The following is a 17,926-nucleotide window of genomic DNA, read 5'->3' as shown; positions in this document are numbered from 1 at the left end:
CTGCTGCAGGGCTCGAGCGGCTGCGCCGGCGCCCGGGGGCCGCCCGGGAACCAGGCCCGCCCGATCCAAAGCTTTCCAGCGACCCTGGCTCCCAATCCGTGGCCTCTCGGTCTCCCCCTGCGCGCGGGGCGGAGCCGCGGGTTCTCCCTCGGGTTGGACTCGGAGGCCGCTGGCCCCGGATTCCGCCATCCTGACACACCTGCCGTTCTTTCCCGGCTTTGGGGTCGGGACCAGGGCCTGAAGGCAGGCTTCCCCGACCTCTGGGCCTTTTCACCCAGTGCCGGCGCTTTGCCGCTCAGTCACAGCTCCCTCCTGGCTTTTTGCTGGGTAGTTGGAGGTCAGAGTCGCACAGACTCCCCTGCCTGGGCCGGCCTCAAAGGGAAGGCCTCCGACCCAGTCTCCCAGCCCAGCCTCTGAGCTCAGCCTCCAAGGGCAGGCCTCCCAGCCCAGCCTCCGGGCAGCCAGGGTCACAGCCACTGCAGCCTGGACGGCCAGGATGCAGGCCATCAAGACAGGGACTATAAACCACTGACGCCTGGCTGAATTCACGGTTCTGTCTCATTAATAATACCGTTAGAGAAGCAAGTCCAGAACATCTTTCCTTTTGAGTTTTCAGATAGCCACAGTGGAAGTCATGTATTTCCATGATGACATCTGGCATTTTGTTGTCTTACTTTGTTCACTCTTTTCCTTTTCTCCGGTAGTGGCATTCTAGTGAATGTATTAGGAGATTACACCACTAGAGTTGAAGTCCATGAAGTTGGTTTGGTTTGGTTTGCTAGGGTGGAGTGTGTTCTAGGTCTGGAACTCATAGCCTAAGTGCTGTCTCTCAGCGCTTTTGCTCAATGCTGACACTACTACTTAAGCCACATGTTCACTTCCAGAGTTTTGGTGGCTAATTGCAGACAAGGGTCTAATTGTTGAGGTGCTGGTGGCTCACATCTGTAATCCTAGCTACTCAGGAGGCTGATTTAAGGGTTGTAGTTTGAAGCCAGCCTGGGCAGAAAAGTCTGCGAAACCTCCCATTCATCAATAAAAGACCAGAAGTAAAAGTACAATGGGAGTGACAGTGCCAGCCTTGAGCAGAAAAAAGCCAAGAGCCAGGCCCTGAGTTGAAGGCCCATTACTGGGACACACTCACCTCACAGACTTTCCAGCCTGGCCTGGCTTTGAACCACAATTCTCAGCTCTCATTGTCCTCAATAACTAAGATTACTAGTATGAGCTGGCTGCACCTAGTTTACTTAGGTCTTTACAGAGAAATTAAAATATGTTTTCCCATTTAATTGGCCAGGGCACTTTTGGTAGCACTTCATAAAAGAGATGGCAAATATATACATAAACTGTGACAACACTGCAACTACAAATATCGTGTGAGTACAAACACTGGCAAAGGATTTGTTCTACCAACCTGCACTCTAGTTCATTTGACCATACATTTAGATTTATTAACAAGGCAAAATGGTTCTTCAGAGATATTGTGGTGACTTGCTGACTGCCTTTAGTTAATCTTAGTAGCATATAATTAATAGTGCAAGATAGACAAAACAGTGGGTACAGTGGCTACAGGCTCAAGCCTGTAATCCCATGTAGCTACTCAGGAATCTGAGATCTGAGGATTGAGGCTCAAAGCCAGCCTAGTAGGGAAGTCCATGAGATTCTTAATCTCTAATTAACCAGCAAAAAGCCAGAAGTAGAACTGTGAAAAGAGTCTGTGAAAGTCATCTTCAATTAGACACACAAAAGCTGGAAGTGGAGATGTGGCTCAAGTGGTAGAAGGCCAGCGTTTAGTGAAAAAGTCAAGTGAGATATCCAGGCTCTGAGTTCAAGCCCCAGTACCTGTACACATGAAGTAATTATCACATGTTAGCATGGCACACAGAATTTGCCTGTAATCCCTGCACTGGACAAGCCAGAGACAGGAGTATTTCAAGTTCAAGGCCAGCCTGTCCTACACAAGACTCTCTCCAAAAAGAAAAATAAAGAACAATTTCACAACTTATTAACACCACATACAATGGTTTTCTAAAGTGATAGGTTCACAGCCTGCCGGAGTCATTTTCAAGCTACATGATCCATTCAGGATTAATTTTTAAGCTTATCCTTTCTAAATCCCTCTGTAATAATAACCTCCTGGTTCTTTCGAATACAAATGCTGCAACTGACTGGAAACCAGATTTATTAAAATCACAAGTTGTTACTGAACTTGTCTACATGTCTAACATGTCTTTTCTAAAAGTAACATTTTCTCAGAAGTGAGCTAAAATGGCCACTTAGTTTTAAAAAGCACACATGTGTATTTTAAATAATTGTATTCCATATAAGTTAAACTGGGGTGTTTATCCATTTTAATTAAAAATGCTTTTGTCACTGAATAAAATCAGCAAATTAAGTCCAATTTGATGCTGCCAACTATCAGAGCAGCTCATTCTGAAGTAAGCTTGGCTTATAATGAAACAAGATATGTTTAGTATATCACAGATTTAAAAAGCTTTATTACAATGTCAGTGGGTAAAAACAAGTACACTGGATTTTACATAGTCTAAGGACCAGTGCACACGCGCATGTGCACACACACTATATATTATATATTACTGAAAAAATTAACAAATTATTCACTTTTCTTCTGTTTATGCTAGGAATTGAAATGGTTTTGTAAAACCCTGCCTGTGTCGATTATAAGTGGTTAGAAACTAGTACTACATTAGTATGTTCTGCATTCCTAGGCTTTATATTTAGGCTTTCAAAGTATAAAAGACTGATAAAGTCATAAAAATTTTATGTGAAACACATAATTCAGTGCTATGGATTAGAGAATAAACAAAGATTAGATATTAATTTGCCAGTGGTTCTTTTTTTAATAAGTTTTTATTGTGAAAATATTGTACAGAGGGGTTACAGTTATATGAACAAAGTATTGAGTACATTTCTTATCAAGCATTGTTGCCTCCTCCTTTGTTTTTCCCCTACCATCCCTTCCCTCCCACCTCCTCAACTAACATGTCTTGTTCAACTACCAGTCTATGCATACTGGAAGCTCCAAAAGGACCAGTATCTTCTCCAATCTTGCCACGAGATGGCACTGTCTCAAAGACCAGCCTTGGTCTTTGAAATAGAACACAAAACCCTTGTCAGCCTGGTGGAAATAAAAAAGTGGATTTTATAATGCTTTGTATCAAAGAAAATAAGAGTACGTAATCATGTATCTATCCATGTGTCACGGTTTTCCCATTTGAAATTAAGGATACTAGACTTTTATAATTTGACACACACAGTAAAGAAAACTACTAAGGAAAACAATTATTTTCCTTGACATGTATTATGTTTATCTGTAATAAAGCCTTTCATCTACCTCCTTTTGGAATAAACACAGACTTATGTGTACTTAAGTATTGTGATATACATGGACAAACACCAGTGTGTGGCTTACGCCTATAAAACTAGTTTACTCATGAGGCTGAAATCTGAGGTTTGAACTTCAAAACCAACATGGGCAGAAAATTCCATAAGACTCTTATCATCAATAACCAGCAAAAAACCAGAAATGGATGTGTGTCTCAAGTGGTAGAACACCAACCTTGAAGGAGAAAGCCAAGCAAGAGCCCAGGGCAATGAGTTCAAGCCTCTGTACCAGCATATAGAAACAAAACTATAGCATATATATTTATGCTCACCAATGGGTTCTAGATAGTGATACTGCATACCTCAATTACAAGTTGCGCTGCTACCATGTATCCTTGTTTTAGAGAGTACTCCTTTTAAAGGCTTACTGTAAAACAATACAATGAAGAATGCCAGCAACAGCTGCATGTAAATCATATTTACCATCTCATAATTGCACGCTACACTACCTGTTTGTGGAAGAACACTTTGGGATCTTCACACAACAAAACAAGCTAATGACATATTTCTCCGAAGACAAATCTGTTGCTAAAAGACAGTAATGTGTAAGTGTATTGCTGTGACTTTAATTTGTATTTACTAATGCCTGGTGGTGTCAGCATCTGTTCACCTGCATACCAACCAACCTTTTGTGTGTTCTGTGCAGAAATGTGCACTGGAATCTTTCACTAGTTTATGATTGAATTGTCATGTTATTATTAAGCTCTTGAATTCTGCACATATTCTAGATGTGTCTATGTCTAAATGATTTGCTATTTTTTTCTTCCTGTAGTTTTCATTTAATGGCATCATTTGTTATATAGTTTAGCTGGACAGTCTTGCTTTTTCTTCCTCCCTCCCTTCCTTCCTTCCTTCCCTCCCTCCTCCCTCCCTCCCTCCTTTCTTTCTTTTCTTTCTTTCCTTTCTTTCTTTCTTTCTTTCTTTCTTTCTTTCTTTCTTTCTTTCTTTCTTTCTTTCTTTCTTTCTTTCTTTCTTTCTTTCTTTCTTTCTTTCTTTCTTTTCTTTTCTTTCTTTCTTCTTTATTGAGGCTTGAACCCAGGGCTTCATGCTTGATAACAGGTGTTCTACCACCCTTGAACCATGCCCCCAGCCTTTTAGTTGACTTTAGTTACTTTTCAGGTGAGGCCTTATATTTTTTTTTGCCAGTCCTAGGGCTTGAACACAGGACCTGGGCACTGTCCCTGAGCTTCTTTTGCTCAAGGCAAGCACTCTACCACTTGAGCCACAGCACCACTTCTGGCTTTTTCTGTTTATGTGCTACTGAGGAATTGAACCCCGGGCTTCATACATACTAGGCAAGAGCTCTACCACTAAGCCACCTTCCCAACCAGGCCTTGTATTTTTTAACCTCAGACAATGATACTTCTATTTACAACCTCCCATGTATGTAGGATATCTGGCATGAAACATTATGCCTAGCTATTTTATTGAGATGGGGAATTGTTAAAGATTTTACCCAGCTAGCCTTGAGCAGTGATACTCCTTGGGATAGGAGGGTGGGACACCATGTCACCCATTTGCTATTCTTTCTAAGAAAGTATTGCGTAAACAAAAGTCATTAAGATTTACCTCTCTCCTTCTAAAAACATGGTAGGTTTTGCTTGCTTTTTTTTTTTTTCCAGTCATGGGGCTTGAACTCTGGGCCTGGGCACTGTCCCTCAGCTCTTCAGCTCAAGGTTAATGCTCTACCACTTGAGCTACAGTGCCACTTCAGGTTTCTTGGTGGTTTATTGGAGATAAAAGTTTAATGAACATAATGAGCGCTGTGGCTCAAGTGGTAGAGAGCTTGCCTTGAGCTGAAGAGATGAGGGACAGTGCCCAGACCTAGAGTTCAGGCCCCACGACCAGACAAAAAAAAAAAGTTTAACAAACTTTCCTGCCCAGGTTGGCTTTGAGCCACAATCCTCAGATCTCAGCCTTTTGAGTTGCTAGGATGACAGGTGTGAGCCACCAGTGTCTGGCTAGTTTTTGCTTTAATACATTTGGTTTAGAGTGTAGGAGCTGAAATCTGGTGAAGCTGGGTCATGTGACCATGTTGGCTCTTGTCTAACTGCTATGGGTGGAAATGAGAGGGTTCTAAGTGAATAAATGAAGTGGCCAGCAGATACGATGAGAAATAGTCTGATTCAGAATATATTTTACAACCAAAAGATTTAACTAAGGCATCAGACACACAGGTGCTAACAGACAAACTTAAAAACTTGGTGATGGGCTGGTGGCTCACACCTGTAATCCTAGCTACTGAGGAGGCTGGGATCTGAGAATCTCAGTTTGAAACCAGCCCAGGTAGGAAAGTCTGTGAAACTTGTGTTTCCAATTAACAGGCAAAAAACTCAGATATGGAGTTGTGGCTCAAGTGATACAGCACCAGCATTGAAAGAAATCAAGTGAGACTTCCAGACCCTAAGTTCAGTGCCACTTTTGGCACCATAAAAAGGGAGTTTCCTGCCAGGTGCTGGTAGCTCACGCCTGTAATCCTAGTTACGCAGGAGGCTGAGATCTGAGGAATGGGGTTCAAACTAGCCTGGGTGAGACTCTTATCTCCAATTAACCACCAGAAAACCGAAAGTGGTGCTGTGGCTCAAGTGGTAGAGCAGTCACTTTGAGCTGAAGAGCTCAGGGAAAGCGACCAGGACCAGAGTTCAAGCCCCATGACTGACCATAAAAAGGGGGGGGGGTGTTCCCCAACCCTTCAGGTCTGGGCCCACACAGAATTTTACCATCCAGGCATCAGACCATTCAATACACAATTTTAGTCACCCTGCACCTCTGCAGTAATGATTTGCTATTTATTGCACTGATTGCTTGTGCACAGAAGAGGCAGTTATTCATGTTCCAAGAAAAACAATACAACTCTAGCCATATCCCTCAAAGAGGTTTTCATTGAAGAGTTGCATGTTCCTAAAGTCAGATGCAGATGGATACCAGCTCACTCTATCCACAATATCTGTCTAGAAACCTACTTTTACCTATAGCACAATCCAAAGAACCACCCCAGACAGCTACATTTGTACTGTGCATTTCATTTCCTACCCCCAAGACATATGTTATTGGATCAGAATTGTCCATGGCTGGCTAAAAGTTTACTGGTAGGTTAAAGAAACAATGGAATAAAGACAAAGTGGGCTCACTCATGCTAGACTCTGGAACTCACAGGTTATGGAGAGAGAACTTAAGTCCCAATTGCTATAAGACAAAACCAAGCACCTCTAATTGCAGCAACAGAAGCTATAGTTGGGGGAGGAGCGGGCCAGTGGAAGACAAGAGGAGGCATCAGAGCATGAAATGAAGCAAGAGAGTAGGCAAGCTCAGAATCTCACAATCCAGTAACTTAAGTGGCTATCAGAAAATAGGTCCTAGATTAGATCCTCCTGCACTCCATTTAAAACATTTAGAGTAATGGGGTGCCAGTGGTTCACACTTATAATTGAGCTACTGAGGAGGCTGAGATCTAAGGATGACAGTTAGATAATAGCCAGCCTGGGCCAGACAGTCTCCAAGACTCCTATCTCCAATAAAGCAGCTAGAAACTGGAAATGGAGCTGTGGCCAAGTGGTAGAGTGCCAGCCTTAAGCAAACAAAGACAAGGGATAGCGCCCAGGCCCTGAGTTCAAGCCCCTGTACTGGTTCAAATAAAAGAAAATGTCCATTCCTAGGCTTGAGTATGCCATCGAACTTGCTGTGCTTCAAATCATTCTGAAAAATGAGGACCCTGTGTTTAGACCAATGGAGGCGTTGTTTATGGAGACAGATGGACTCTGCCAGAGCAGAAAGCAGCCTTGATGACCTTCACACTCCCATTTCAGTGCCACCACACTGTGGGAGACGTGGCTGTCAACGGGGGAAGAACAGATGACCACAGAAGAAATTTTAGACACCATTCTAGTGCTGAAATAAAAGGTCATTCTGAAAAAAACACATTTAATGCTAGAGAGGTCCTTGAATTGTTGTAGGAGAAATAAATACAAAACTTTACTTAAAATTTTATTTTCTTCTTTTTTGGTGAGGGGAAGGGGAAGCACAAGCAACCAAAGTTATCAATTTTAAAGACATTCCCTGTTTTCTAGTATAGTTTTGTGTACATCTTCAAACCACTGCTAATAAGGTATGTGGACTTCAATTGATTTTCCACTAATAACTACAGGTGAGAGCACGTGCCTTATTTCTTTTAGACATTACCAATATGGATCTCTAATATTCACTTACACAATGAAGAGGCAGTCTTGGATTGGTGCTATAGGCCCCAAGGCAAATGGTCTAATTTCCCCAAGGTGAGGATTAAACCAACCACCGGACCTCAAGTGAGACTCTCAGAAAAAGAGATAACTGAGTTCAGTGGTTCACGTCTATAATCCTGGCTATGAGGGAGTTAGAGATCAATACAACCATGGTTCAAGGCCAGTATGAGTAAAAATGAGCAAGACCTCCTACCCTCCATCTCAACCAATAAGTCAGGTGTGTGTGGTGGGCATAGTTTTCACGAGAAGACAAATTCTTCCCTATATGAGATAGGAAGCCATTACGATATTTTTACACAAGTAATGGCATGGTCCAATGTCATTTTGAACAACTGCTCTGGCTGCTACATGGAGAAAGGACTAAGGGAGGAAAAGTGAATGGGGGGGGCACTTTCTGATGCTATACTCCAGACAAGCAATTATTGTGACTGTGGGCTTTAGGTTGTAAACAACGGCATCCATATACAGGCAGCAGATCTCCAAGACGAAGCTGTATTCTTTAGAAATATGAAGGCCTGGGGCTGGGAAGGCGACTCAGTGGTAGAGTGCTTGCCTTGCATGCATGAGGCCCTGGGTTTGATTCCTCAGTACCACATAAGCAGAAAAAGCCAGAAGTGGCGCTGTGGCTCAAATGGCAGAGCGCTAACCTTGAGCTGAAGAGCTGAGGGACAGCGCCGAGGCCCAGAGTTCAGGCCCCATGACTGACAAAAAAAAAAAAGAAAGAAAGAAAGAAAAAAAGAAATATGAAGACATATGCAGGCATAGCTAAGAATGGCACAGAGATAACCAAGGCATGTGGTTGGACCCACTAACATTAATGGAGGTTCCTGAAAGCCCAACAGTAGAACCAATCAGAGACTTTGTAATTACAAAGAAATCTAGGATGTTAGAGCTTCAAGGCTATAGAGAAAGAACATAGGACCAGAAGAGATATAGTCAGCTCTGAGAACTAGAAAAGGAAACAATACCTTTTATTTTTCTATCTTTAGAGTGGCCTGAGAGAAACAAAAGGATGGGAATTTTTTTCACATTTAGCTTGTCTTCTTGGCACACACACACACACACACACACACACACACACACACACACACACACACACACATAAAATTCTGGCATATGCATCAGGCCTTTTTAACCTTGGTAGCAATGATCATTTGGTTGAGCCAATTTAGCCCTATTGTATTAATTCCAGGCTGAATTTAATTACCTAATTATAAAGTAGTCTTCTGTGGAGGTTTTCCTACTGGAAACGAGTTTCTAAACTTGCTCCTAAACTTAGGTCATAAACTTGTTGACAGAGATTTCTTGTAAATTAATAAACTGGGTCAATTGCATTTATAAGGAAGCCATGTTGGTATATTCAATCTTCTTCATTCTGAATCCTCAGGAAATTTGTATATTACACTAATTTATGGGAAAACTATGAAAAAGGTGTTCAAAACCACAGAATCAAGAAACAAAGTGTAGTGTTCACGTAATAATTTTCTGAAAATGGAGCACAAACCAAAAATTTTGAGCAATGTTTGTTTTGGGGAATGTTTGCAAAGGTTAATTGGCATCCTCCAAAGATCATGGTAAGTTTGTACTTTCTCTAAGGCTTGGCAGGATCAAATCTATTTATAGGCATAATGGAATTATTTTTAATGTATCCAGAGTCCATGGAGGATGGCCTAATGAATTGTAATTGATTGGGAAGAGTGGAAACTACATACCTGAAGAGGCTGAGGAGCAGCAGGACAGCGCAGAGAATATGCTACACCAACGTGAGTCAATTTAGCAGAGGAACAAGTTTTGCAGGGAGTCAGGTGTGTGGAGCTCAATCTTGAACATGTTGACTTTGAAGTATCTATGAGTTATTCAAGTAGAACTTTCCAGGAAAACTACAAGTCTATGTCTCAGGAGCATCAGTGTGCATGGACTTTGGGATTTGTTGTAGATAATGGGCTAATTTGAGTTTAAATTTTTCAGTGGTATTAGGGGCACAGAGAATGAGGAGATAGATCTTAAGAACAAAGTGCTGATGATTCAAAATATATCAGGTGTTAGCACAGTACGAGGAGGTATTAAATGGGAGAGATTCACATGGGTAGAATGTTTCAAAGGTCATTGAATAAACAACCCAGCTTTCTCCAGTGCACTAGGGTGGGACATGAAGAGGAGGCCACTCCAGTCATTGGGATCTTTTTCCAAACTACTTCAGTACAATCAATGGTGGGAGAGAATTCGGACTGTGGAGACAGAACTCTTTCAAGAAGCTTGGTAGTGAAGAAGAAAACAAAGTTGCAACTTTAAAGATAGCACATGGGAGGGTGAGTCTTAGGCTAAAGACTTGGCCTCTGTCTTCTACTTTTTCTCCCTCCAGTAGCAAATATGTTCTATGGATATTTCATCTGAATTCTTTCCAAGACTGAGCCTTCTTTTCCTCAGTTACTCTGTTGCTGTCAAGACTTCTTTGTGTGCCTCTGGCCTTTGTCCTTGCTCTTAACTGCTGTGTGCCCTTCTCCCTAAGCCTCCTCTTAACTCTGCTGTGCTCTTCTCCCTAAGCCATGCCCCATCCCACGACAGACACGAATGACCTCATGTGATTCCACTCTCAAAAACCTGCAAAATTCCCTCCTCATCTCTTATTATCCCTCCGCGTAAATCCAGACTGGGCCAAGTCATCTCATTAGACATCCTATGACCATCTCTTTCCTGTCTCAGGCAGGGAGGACTTTTCACTGTTTTCCCATATTCCAAGCATGCTCTTTCTTCTGGCTGAATATCATCAAAGATCAACTTAACTTACAAGTCATCAATGACAAAGGAGGAGGAGGAGGAGGAGGAGAGAAGGAAGAGGAGGGGGAGGAGGAGGAGGAAGTGTGAATGATCTCTTTTGTTAGCAGTTGTCCCTTGGTAAGATGGCATCGCTAAGACCTTAGTTGTTTGGGTACAGTGTCTAAAGTTAGAACACTGGCCCAATGGCAGGAAAAGCAGAATAAACATCTAAAGAAAGCACACTAGAGAAGCAGACTCCTATTGTGAAGAGGAGGAGGCCTTTATTAAGGTGGCAGCACAGCTCTGAAGAGATGTGAGGGGCAGAGTGGGACCACTGTCTTTCCCTGTCCTGAAATTGCCTCCACCCAGCTCCTTGTTCAGTAAAGGGGAGGAGATCTGCTGGCACCAAGTCTTATTCTACCTTTAACTCCGTCTAGAGTATGGAGCAGGTGCCAGTGTGCAGTGTAACTGCCACAGGGCAGTCTTCCTCAGTCACACACTTGGTGGCTTCTCACATCAGCAATGTCCACATGGGGCAGGTAGGGTCATTCTCTTCCCACTTGAGCCTGTCCACTCCAACATCATTGCTAAACAAGTCCATCTGTGTTATGTAACCAGCGTTCTACAAGTGAAGGGAAAACAAATTAAGAAGGTATAACAAGTAATCTCTAAATCAATAAACATATACTCCTTTGTATATAATAACACTGATAATTGTTTATTTATATATCTTTTTGATATCAAAGTCCTCCATTTACTTAACATGATAGTGTCTTATTTATAGGATAGAACAGTTCCTGTAGTTAGAAGGTTTCTTAAGTTTCCAGCATATGACTGAAAATGTGAATAGCTGCTATTCTACAGGTTTTGGACTCAGCCTCACAATTCAAAAGCTAGAGGAGAATCCCTGGGAACTCTTAAAAATAATGTGCTCCTCTCTAGTCTGTGTCTCCCTCTCTCAGTGGCTATACCCCAGCCAAGAACCCTGCTGCTTTGTGAAGAGCATGTGTGACAGACACAGGTTTGAAGGCCCCTGGACAGTTGTTGATTAGGGAAAGGTGGAACTGTCACACAATTTAAGGTTGTTTATTCCACTGGGAAAAAGTTCTGGAAAAAAAATGACAGCAAGTAATTGGATGACTCTACTTCTTCAGAATATAAAGACTAGCCATGGATAAACATTAAATATGAGAAGAATATTTTCAAAATTTTTATTATCTTTAGGTAGTTGCATAAAGGAGGTGCATATAACAAAGCAGTTTATGAATACAGTGTATCTTGATCAGTGTCTCACCCTTCAACATTCTCACCCCCATTCTACTCACCCCTTCCTTTTCTTAATTTTGTGGCAAATACAATGAATTCTTGACTGCATTCTCTTCCCCTCCCCCTTTTATTCCCCTCCGTCTCTCCCTATCCCCCTTTTGCACTGACCTGGTATTGGTTACAAGGATATTTTTAGTTCCTGAATGGTCACAAAAGAACTTGTAAAACATATAAAGAACACAATAGCAAAATAAAAATAATGAAGACTCTGTCTCTAATCTGGTGGGTGATATAGGGGACACACTGTATAATTAAAGGAGCTGATTTTTAAAGCCATTTTGAGAGTGTAGACAATTACTTAGTTTTTCCAAGTGGACTGCATAGCATTCTGTTATTACCCACTGCTGGTTATGTTGACATCCTCAGGCCTCCATACTGCATTTCTTCCTGCTACACATCCTTAATAATTTTTAATGATGTTGGTATAATTCCATTGGGACACTCCTGAACATCAAATTTTCTCAAGATATCTTTATAAATAACACTTTAGATTTGCGTTATGATCACTCACAGCAATAGTAATGTGTTTATTTAGCATCCTTATTTTGAATAGCGTTATTATTATTTTGTTAACAAAACTACAGATGTCTGATACATGAAGGAACTTAACTCCGATGGAAGATGCTGAGGTTGGGAAAGTTCAAACTCTATCCCAGAATTTTTACACAAGAGAGACTTTAGTCATCATCTTCTTCATTGTTTCTCAGCCACGGGAAGTTGTTAAATATACAAGTTACCCAGGCTAGGAAGTTTTAAGGTAGCTTTGACAGCCATATCTAACAACAGGAATTTAGGGTGGTCTTTGAACTTCACGATTATCCACTAACATGTGAAGAAAGTAAGCTTCAGAAAGGGCATATGACTTACTGAAGGCCACCTAGCTAGACAATGACTACCTGGTGGGGAATAGATTCAGCACAAATCACAGTTCCCTGCTCATCCACTCAGGCCCACACGACCAGATCCCTCCTCCTGGATTCCTAAAAGAAGAGGGTTGGTCACATCTCTAAATCGTTTATGAAAGGAAGGTCACTATGTTCTACTATGAGAAGAACAGAAGGCAATTTATTACCTTAAGACTATTACCTTTGTCTTTTTGAGTTTCAGTGTCATGCATGTATCCAAGCACCAATTTAACAATAAAGCAAAATATCAAGAGTTGGCAAGACATGTGCTGTGGTGGGGGGTTGGGGGGGAGGAGAGAGGAGTTGTGGGGGTGGCGAGGGAAGGGATGGTAGGGAAAAAACATAGGAGGGGGTAACAATGATCAAGAAGAAATGTACTCATTACCTTACTCATGTAATGTAACCCCTCTGTACAGTACCTTTTCAATAAAAATATATATTAAAAATAGTTGGCAAGATAGAAATAGACTACTGTAAAACAGAAAATTCACTCACTTACTTAACAAGATTAATATCGTTTTCACAAAATTAAAACAAGGCTTGTGCCACTTTTAAGTAAATCTCAGAAAGGCTAAATTCTGAAACCTATTTTTTCTTTGTGAATTTTATTTTTTTATGTATAAAAAAGCATAGGCAAACTTTTAGTACTGTACAGCATTTCCTTGAGTACAAAAATATTATGTGACCAGTGTTTCATCAGTCCTAGTGCATGATAGATACTCTAGAAATATTATAACTTTTAAAACTTTTTAATGCAAAAATTTGATTTTAATCTTATTCTTACATTAGTGGGAAGTGGTGTCAGTAACTCACTGGCATTCAACTATTGTTTTCCTAGTGGAACAAAAATACATGTAATATAGCATATTCCTTAGGCAAAATTTATTTAAATGAGACTGCCATATACCCAACCCCTTCTTAAAAATATAACTAGGATACTAATGAAAGCATCTTTGGAGGAAGTGTTTAATAAGCATATTTTATTTAAAGAAATCCTCCAGTAAGAAATGGAGAATTCACTGCCTTTGCTTAGAAGGCTGTGTAAATACCATCTGCCCAATCTGTATGTGCCAACAGTCCATTATTGGAAACACCAGTATTTCCACATCACAGTCCCAAAAGGATTTAAAAGTCTCAAAATTCTGGGTCTCCTTTGGCTTGCTTCTCTCTTGATTCCACCCAGGCTTTATTAATGGTGCATTTCATATCATCATCTCCACCTTCATAAATTTTCTTTAGAACGTTCATTAATCCTTCACTAGGATCTGCTCCAGTGTCATAGGAAGGCTTTTCCTTCTCCTTGCACTCCTTTTCAACTTGAGTCAAGTAATCCCATCGTACGTTTTCTGCTTTCTTTTTACATAAGATAAGAACTGTATCTGTTTTGACTTTTCTTGAACTGCCTTCTACAGAGATGGGCCTCAAGAGGTTGTTCACAATCACGGAGTCACTCTTTCCGTTCAGATTCTTTACCAAAAGATCAAAGGCCCTGTCCGTGAAATGCACCTGCACATTCTCAGTGGGAACCTGATGAACTCCAGTGTAGGTAATGTAGATTTTCACAAGCTTATCTGACTGATCCCATCCGTAATTACTGCTTTTCACTGTATATCCAGTTGCAATGGGAGCAGCCTCAGCAGCTGGCTTTTCATTGTCAACTTGTGGTTTCTTCGGTGACTTCTGGTGCATCTTGTTCTTTATTTCTGTCTCACGCTTAGATTTTTCCGTTGTAAGGGCATCACGTACTCTTTTCCTAGTGGATTTTTCCAGTAAAGACTTTACTTCTTCTAGGTCTTTCTGCAGCTCCTCCAAAGCCGAAGCCATGGTTCGGGCGTGTCATGCACCGGATTGAACGGGAAAGGCCGCCCAGCGCGCGGCCACCGCGAGCAGAGACCCTGACAGCCGCTAGACACAGCACCTGCCCGGACCGACCGTGCGCGAGCCCGCGGCCCGCGGCACCTCTAGAATCTTCTCGAGGCCTCCACCAGCCTGCCTCTCTCATAAAACTCTTATTATATGGTAGAAAGGCTTTTGGGGCTCCAGTTGTAGGCATATTAAAATACCAAAAATAGCATTCTTGATGCCATCCAGTGCTAAAATGCTACATAAAATACAAAGTATGGCAGCTATATGATGTAAACAAGACTCAGATCTTGGAGAATATCTGTGGATAATGTTCTACACATAGGAAACTCAGCGAACATCATGGTGAGCAGAAGAAACAGACATGGTTACATAAGCACTGCCATTCCATCCATAACAGTTTGACGCAGGAACAAACTGCGTTTTGGGGGATGCATAGTTGGTAGGGAAAACTATAAAGGAGGGAGCCCCAAAACATCCGAAGAGTGGTTCCCGTGAACAGTACAATGCAGATGTCATGAGGAAAGGAACATGGGGACCCTCAGCTGCTGGCTGGAGGTTACACTGATACGTTTCCATTGGCCCATCCTTGTGTTTGCTTTGTGAATTTCTCTGTGTGTATTTCATAAGAAAGTATTTAAGTGTTTAAAACAAATTTAGTAGGCAAAGCCCAAAGCAGTTGCTATACTTATCTATTATAGACATGAGAACTGTCTTGGCACACAGGCCCCTAAGATAATAGAGCAGAGTTGTAGAACAGGTTTAGGGAAATGTTTACCTGTGTTGTGGCCCAGAGGATCACATCCTGGAGCTGTGTAATGTCTAATTGGAAAGCATTTTGATCAGAGGTTGCCAGGATCATTCAACACTAAGTATATCATAACCTAATTCCATATGACTTACTAGTTCAGCACTGACTATGATCCAAACCATTAGTATTTAGAATAGTTACCTTTACTTGTTCCAACTTTTTTTTTTTTTTCCCCCGGGTTGTGGGCCTGAACTCTGGGCCTGGGCGCTGTCCCACAGCTCTTCAGCTCAAGGTTAGCGCTCTTCCACTTGAGCTACAACGCCACTTCCGGCTGTTTCTGCTTATGTGGTACTGAGGAATCGAACCCAGGGCCTCCTGCATGCAAGTCAAGCACTCTAACACTGAGCCACCTTCCCAGCCGCTCCAACAACGTTTTTAGCCACAAATAGAAGTGTATTTCTTAAGGGAAAGGTGACTGATTTTTCTGAGTTTTGAACCTATTTTTGGTCATATGTGTGATAAGCCTGGAGACTAAATATATACATATACATTTTATAAGTCTATATTTCTACATGATTTTAAGCTTTTTATAAATGAAATCAAGTAATTGTATTCCCTAATAACTTTTCTGCCTGCAGAATTATATATTTGAGGCCTACCATGTTAATATATGTATTTCCACTTTATTCATTTTGAACCATGTGTGTAACATATGCCATGGAGTTCCCATTCTTGTATTAGTACTGAAGCATTTGGAGTTGATTTTGATTGGAGGTTTTCCCTTGCTCAACTCAAAGGAAGGTGGTAGGCTAGATGCCTGTGGCTCCATCTGTAATCCTAGTTACTCAAGAAGCTGATATGGAAAGGATTGAGGCCAGTTCAGGCAGAAGTTTCCTAGACTACATCTTCAAACCAACCAACAAAAGGCATGGTTGGAGGCGTGTGTCAAGCAGCTGAGAGCCAGACTAGCAAGTATACCATGCCCGGCCTATTTTTAGATTTTGAAGGCTATTAAGGTTTCCACAGTGGCTGTACCAATTTACATTTCTACAATAGTGTATAAGGCTTTCTTTTCCTTCCCAACAAGAGTTTTTGTTTGATAATAGTCACTCTGAGTAGAATGAGATGGAATATCCTGGTTGTTCTTTTGTTGTTTTGTTTCCAGCTTTAGACAAAGTCATTGGCTTCGAATTTGCTGTTCTCCTGACTCAGCCTCCAAAGTACTGGGATTGTGTGGATGTGCTACCACACTAGGTTTCGATGTGAATTTGATTTGAATTTTCCTGATGGCCAAAGAGGTTGACCTCTTATTTTTTTGGGGGGGTGGGGAAGAGGTTATAGGGCCTGAACTCTGAGTCTGGGCGCTGTCCCTCAGCTTTTCAGCTCAAGGTTAGTGCTCTACCATTTGAGCCACAGCACCACTTCCAGCTTTTTCTGCTTATGTGTTGCTAAGGAATCAAATCCAGGAATGAGAAGCAAGCACTCCACCACTGAGTCAACTTCCCAACCCCAGACCTTTTACTTTTTTAAAACCATGCCATATATATGCCTTTTAAAAAAAAAAAAATTGGTCATTGGTGCCTCTTCCTTTGGGAGATACCTGATCAGATCATGTGCCATTTTTTTTTTAATTGAAGCAATTGTTCCTTTGATGCTAAGCTTTTTGGGCTCTTCAGATATTCTGGATATTTATCTACTGTCAAATAAAGATTTTTCTTTCACTCTGTAGGCAGTCTCACTCTTATGCTTGCTTACTGCATAAAAGCTTTTTATTTGATGAAGTTCCTTTTGTCAAATCTTGTTATTGTTTCCTAGAAGAGCATCACTTCTGTTTTCCTCCAGTAGTTTTGCAGTTTGAGGTCTTACATTAAAGTCTACAAGCACGTGAGCAGATTTTGTGCAGCACAAAAGGCCCAGGCCCAGGCCTCCGCAGGTGGGTATAGCATTTGCCTGGCAACATTTGCTGAGGAGGCCGTCTTTTCTCCACTATTCTCCACTATGTGCTTTGGGTGCCTTTGTCAGATACCGGGATGGTTGTCACTCTATGGATTTATTTTAGGTTCTTTACTCTGCTCCATTGGTCTCCATATTTTATGCCAGTACTATGTTGATTTTGTTAAAATGACTCTATAGTATAACTTGAAATCAGGTATTGTGATATGTCTAGTATTGCTTTTTCACTCAGAATTTGGCTATTCAGGGTCTTCATGTTTCCAAATGAATTTTAAGAGTTTGTCCTAATTTTGTAAAGAATGCTGTTGGGATTTTGATACTTACTATACTGAATTCATAGATAACCTCTAGTATTAAGGCCACTCAAATGATATTAACATTGTTAAATATTAATATTCTTCTAATACACGAACATAATAGCTCTTTCCATATTTTAGTATTTTTCATCATTTTTTTTTTTTGTCGGTTGTGGAGCTTGAACTCTGGGCTTGGACACTATCCCTCAGCTTTTTAGCTCAAAGCAAGCACTCTACCACTTGAGCCACAGCACCACTTCCAGTTTTCTAGTGGTTTATTGGAGATGAATCTCATGGACTTTCCTGCCTGGGCTGGCTTTGAACCGAGATACTCAGATCTTTAAAAAGTAGCTTCAAGTTAAGGAAAGGTTATTTTCCTCACAGTTCAGTTTTATGAAAAACTTCCATCTACCACTGAAAGTCATAGTCCAGGAG

General features: G+C 41.2%; 1 protein-coding gene across 1 annotated transcript; it reads right to left on the bottom strand.

Moving 5' to 3' along the window:
- Positions 1 to 13,576: 13,576 nt before the first annotated feature.
- LOC122098075 (calcyclin-binding protein-like) lies at positions 13,577 to 14,460 on the bottom strand. The gene has a single exon (XM_042668564.1). The coding sequence runs from the start codon at positions 14,450 to 14,452 to the stop codon at positions 13,763 to 13,765; it is 690 nt and encodes a 229-aa protein (XP_042524498.1). The 5' UTR covers positions 14,453 to 14,460; the 3' UTR covers positions 13,577 to 13,762.
- Positions 14,461 to 17,926: the final 3,466 nt, after the last annotated feature.

Source organism: Dipodomys spectabilis, unplaced genomic scaffold, assembly GCF_019054845.1.
Source record: "Dipodomys spectabilis isolate Male_0828 unplaced genomic scaffold, ASM1905484v1 ptg000457l, whole genome shotgun sequence".
Lineage (NCBI taxonomy): Eukaryota > Metazoa > Chordata > Mammalia > Rodentia > Heteromyidae > Dipodomys > Dipodomys spectabilis.
Note: the sequence above shows the minus strand (reverse complement) of the source record. Positions and strands in the feature narration are given on the sequence as shown.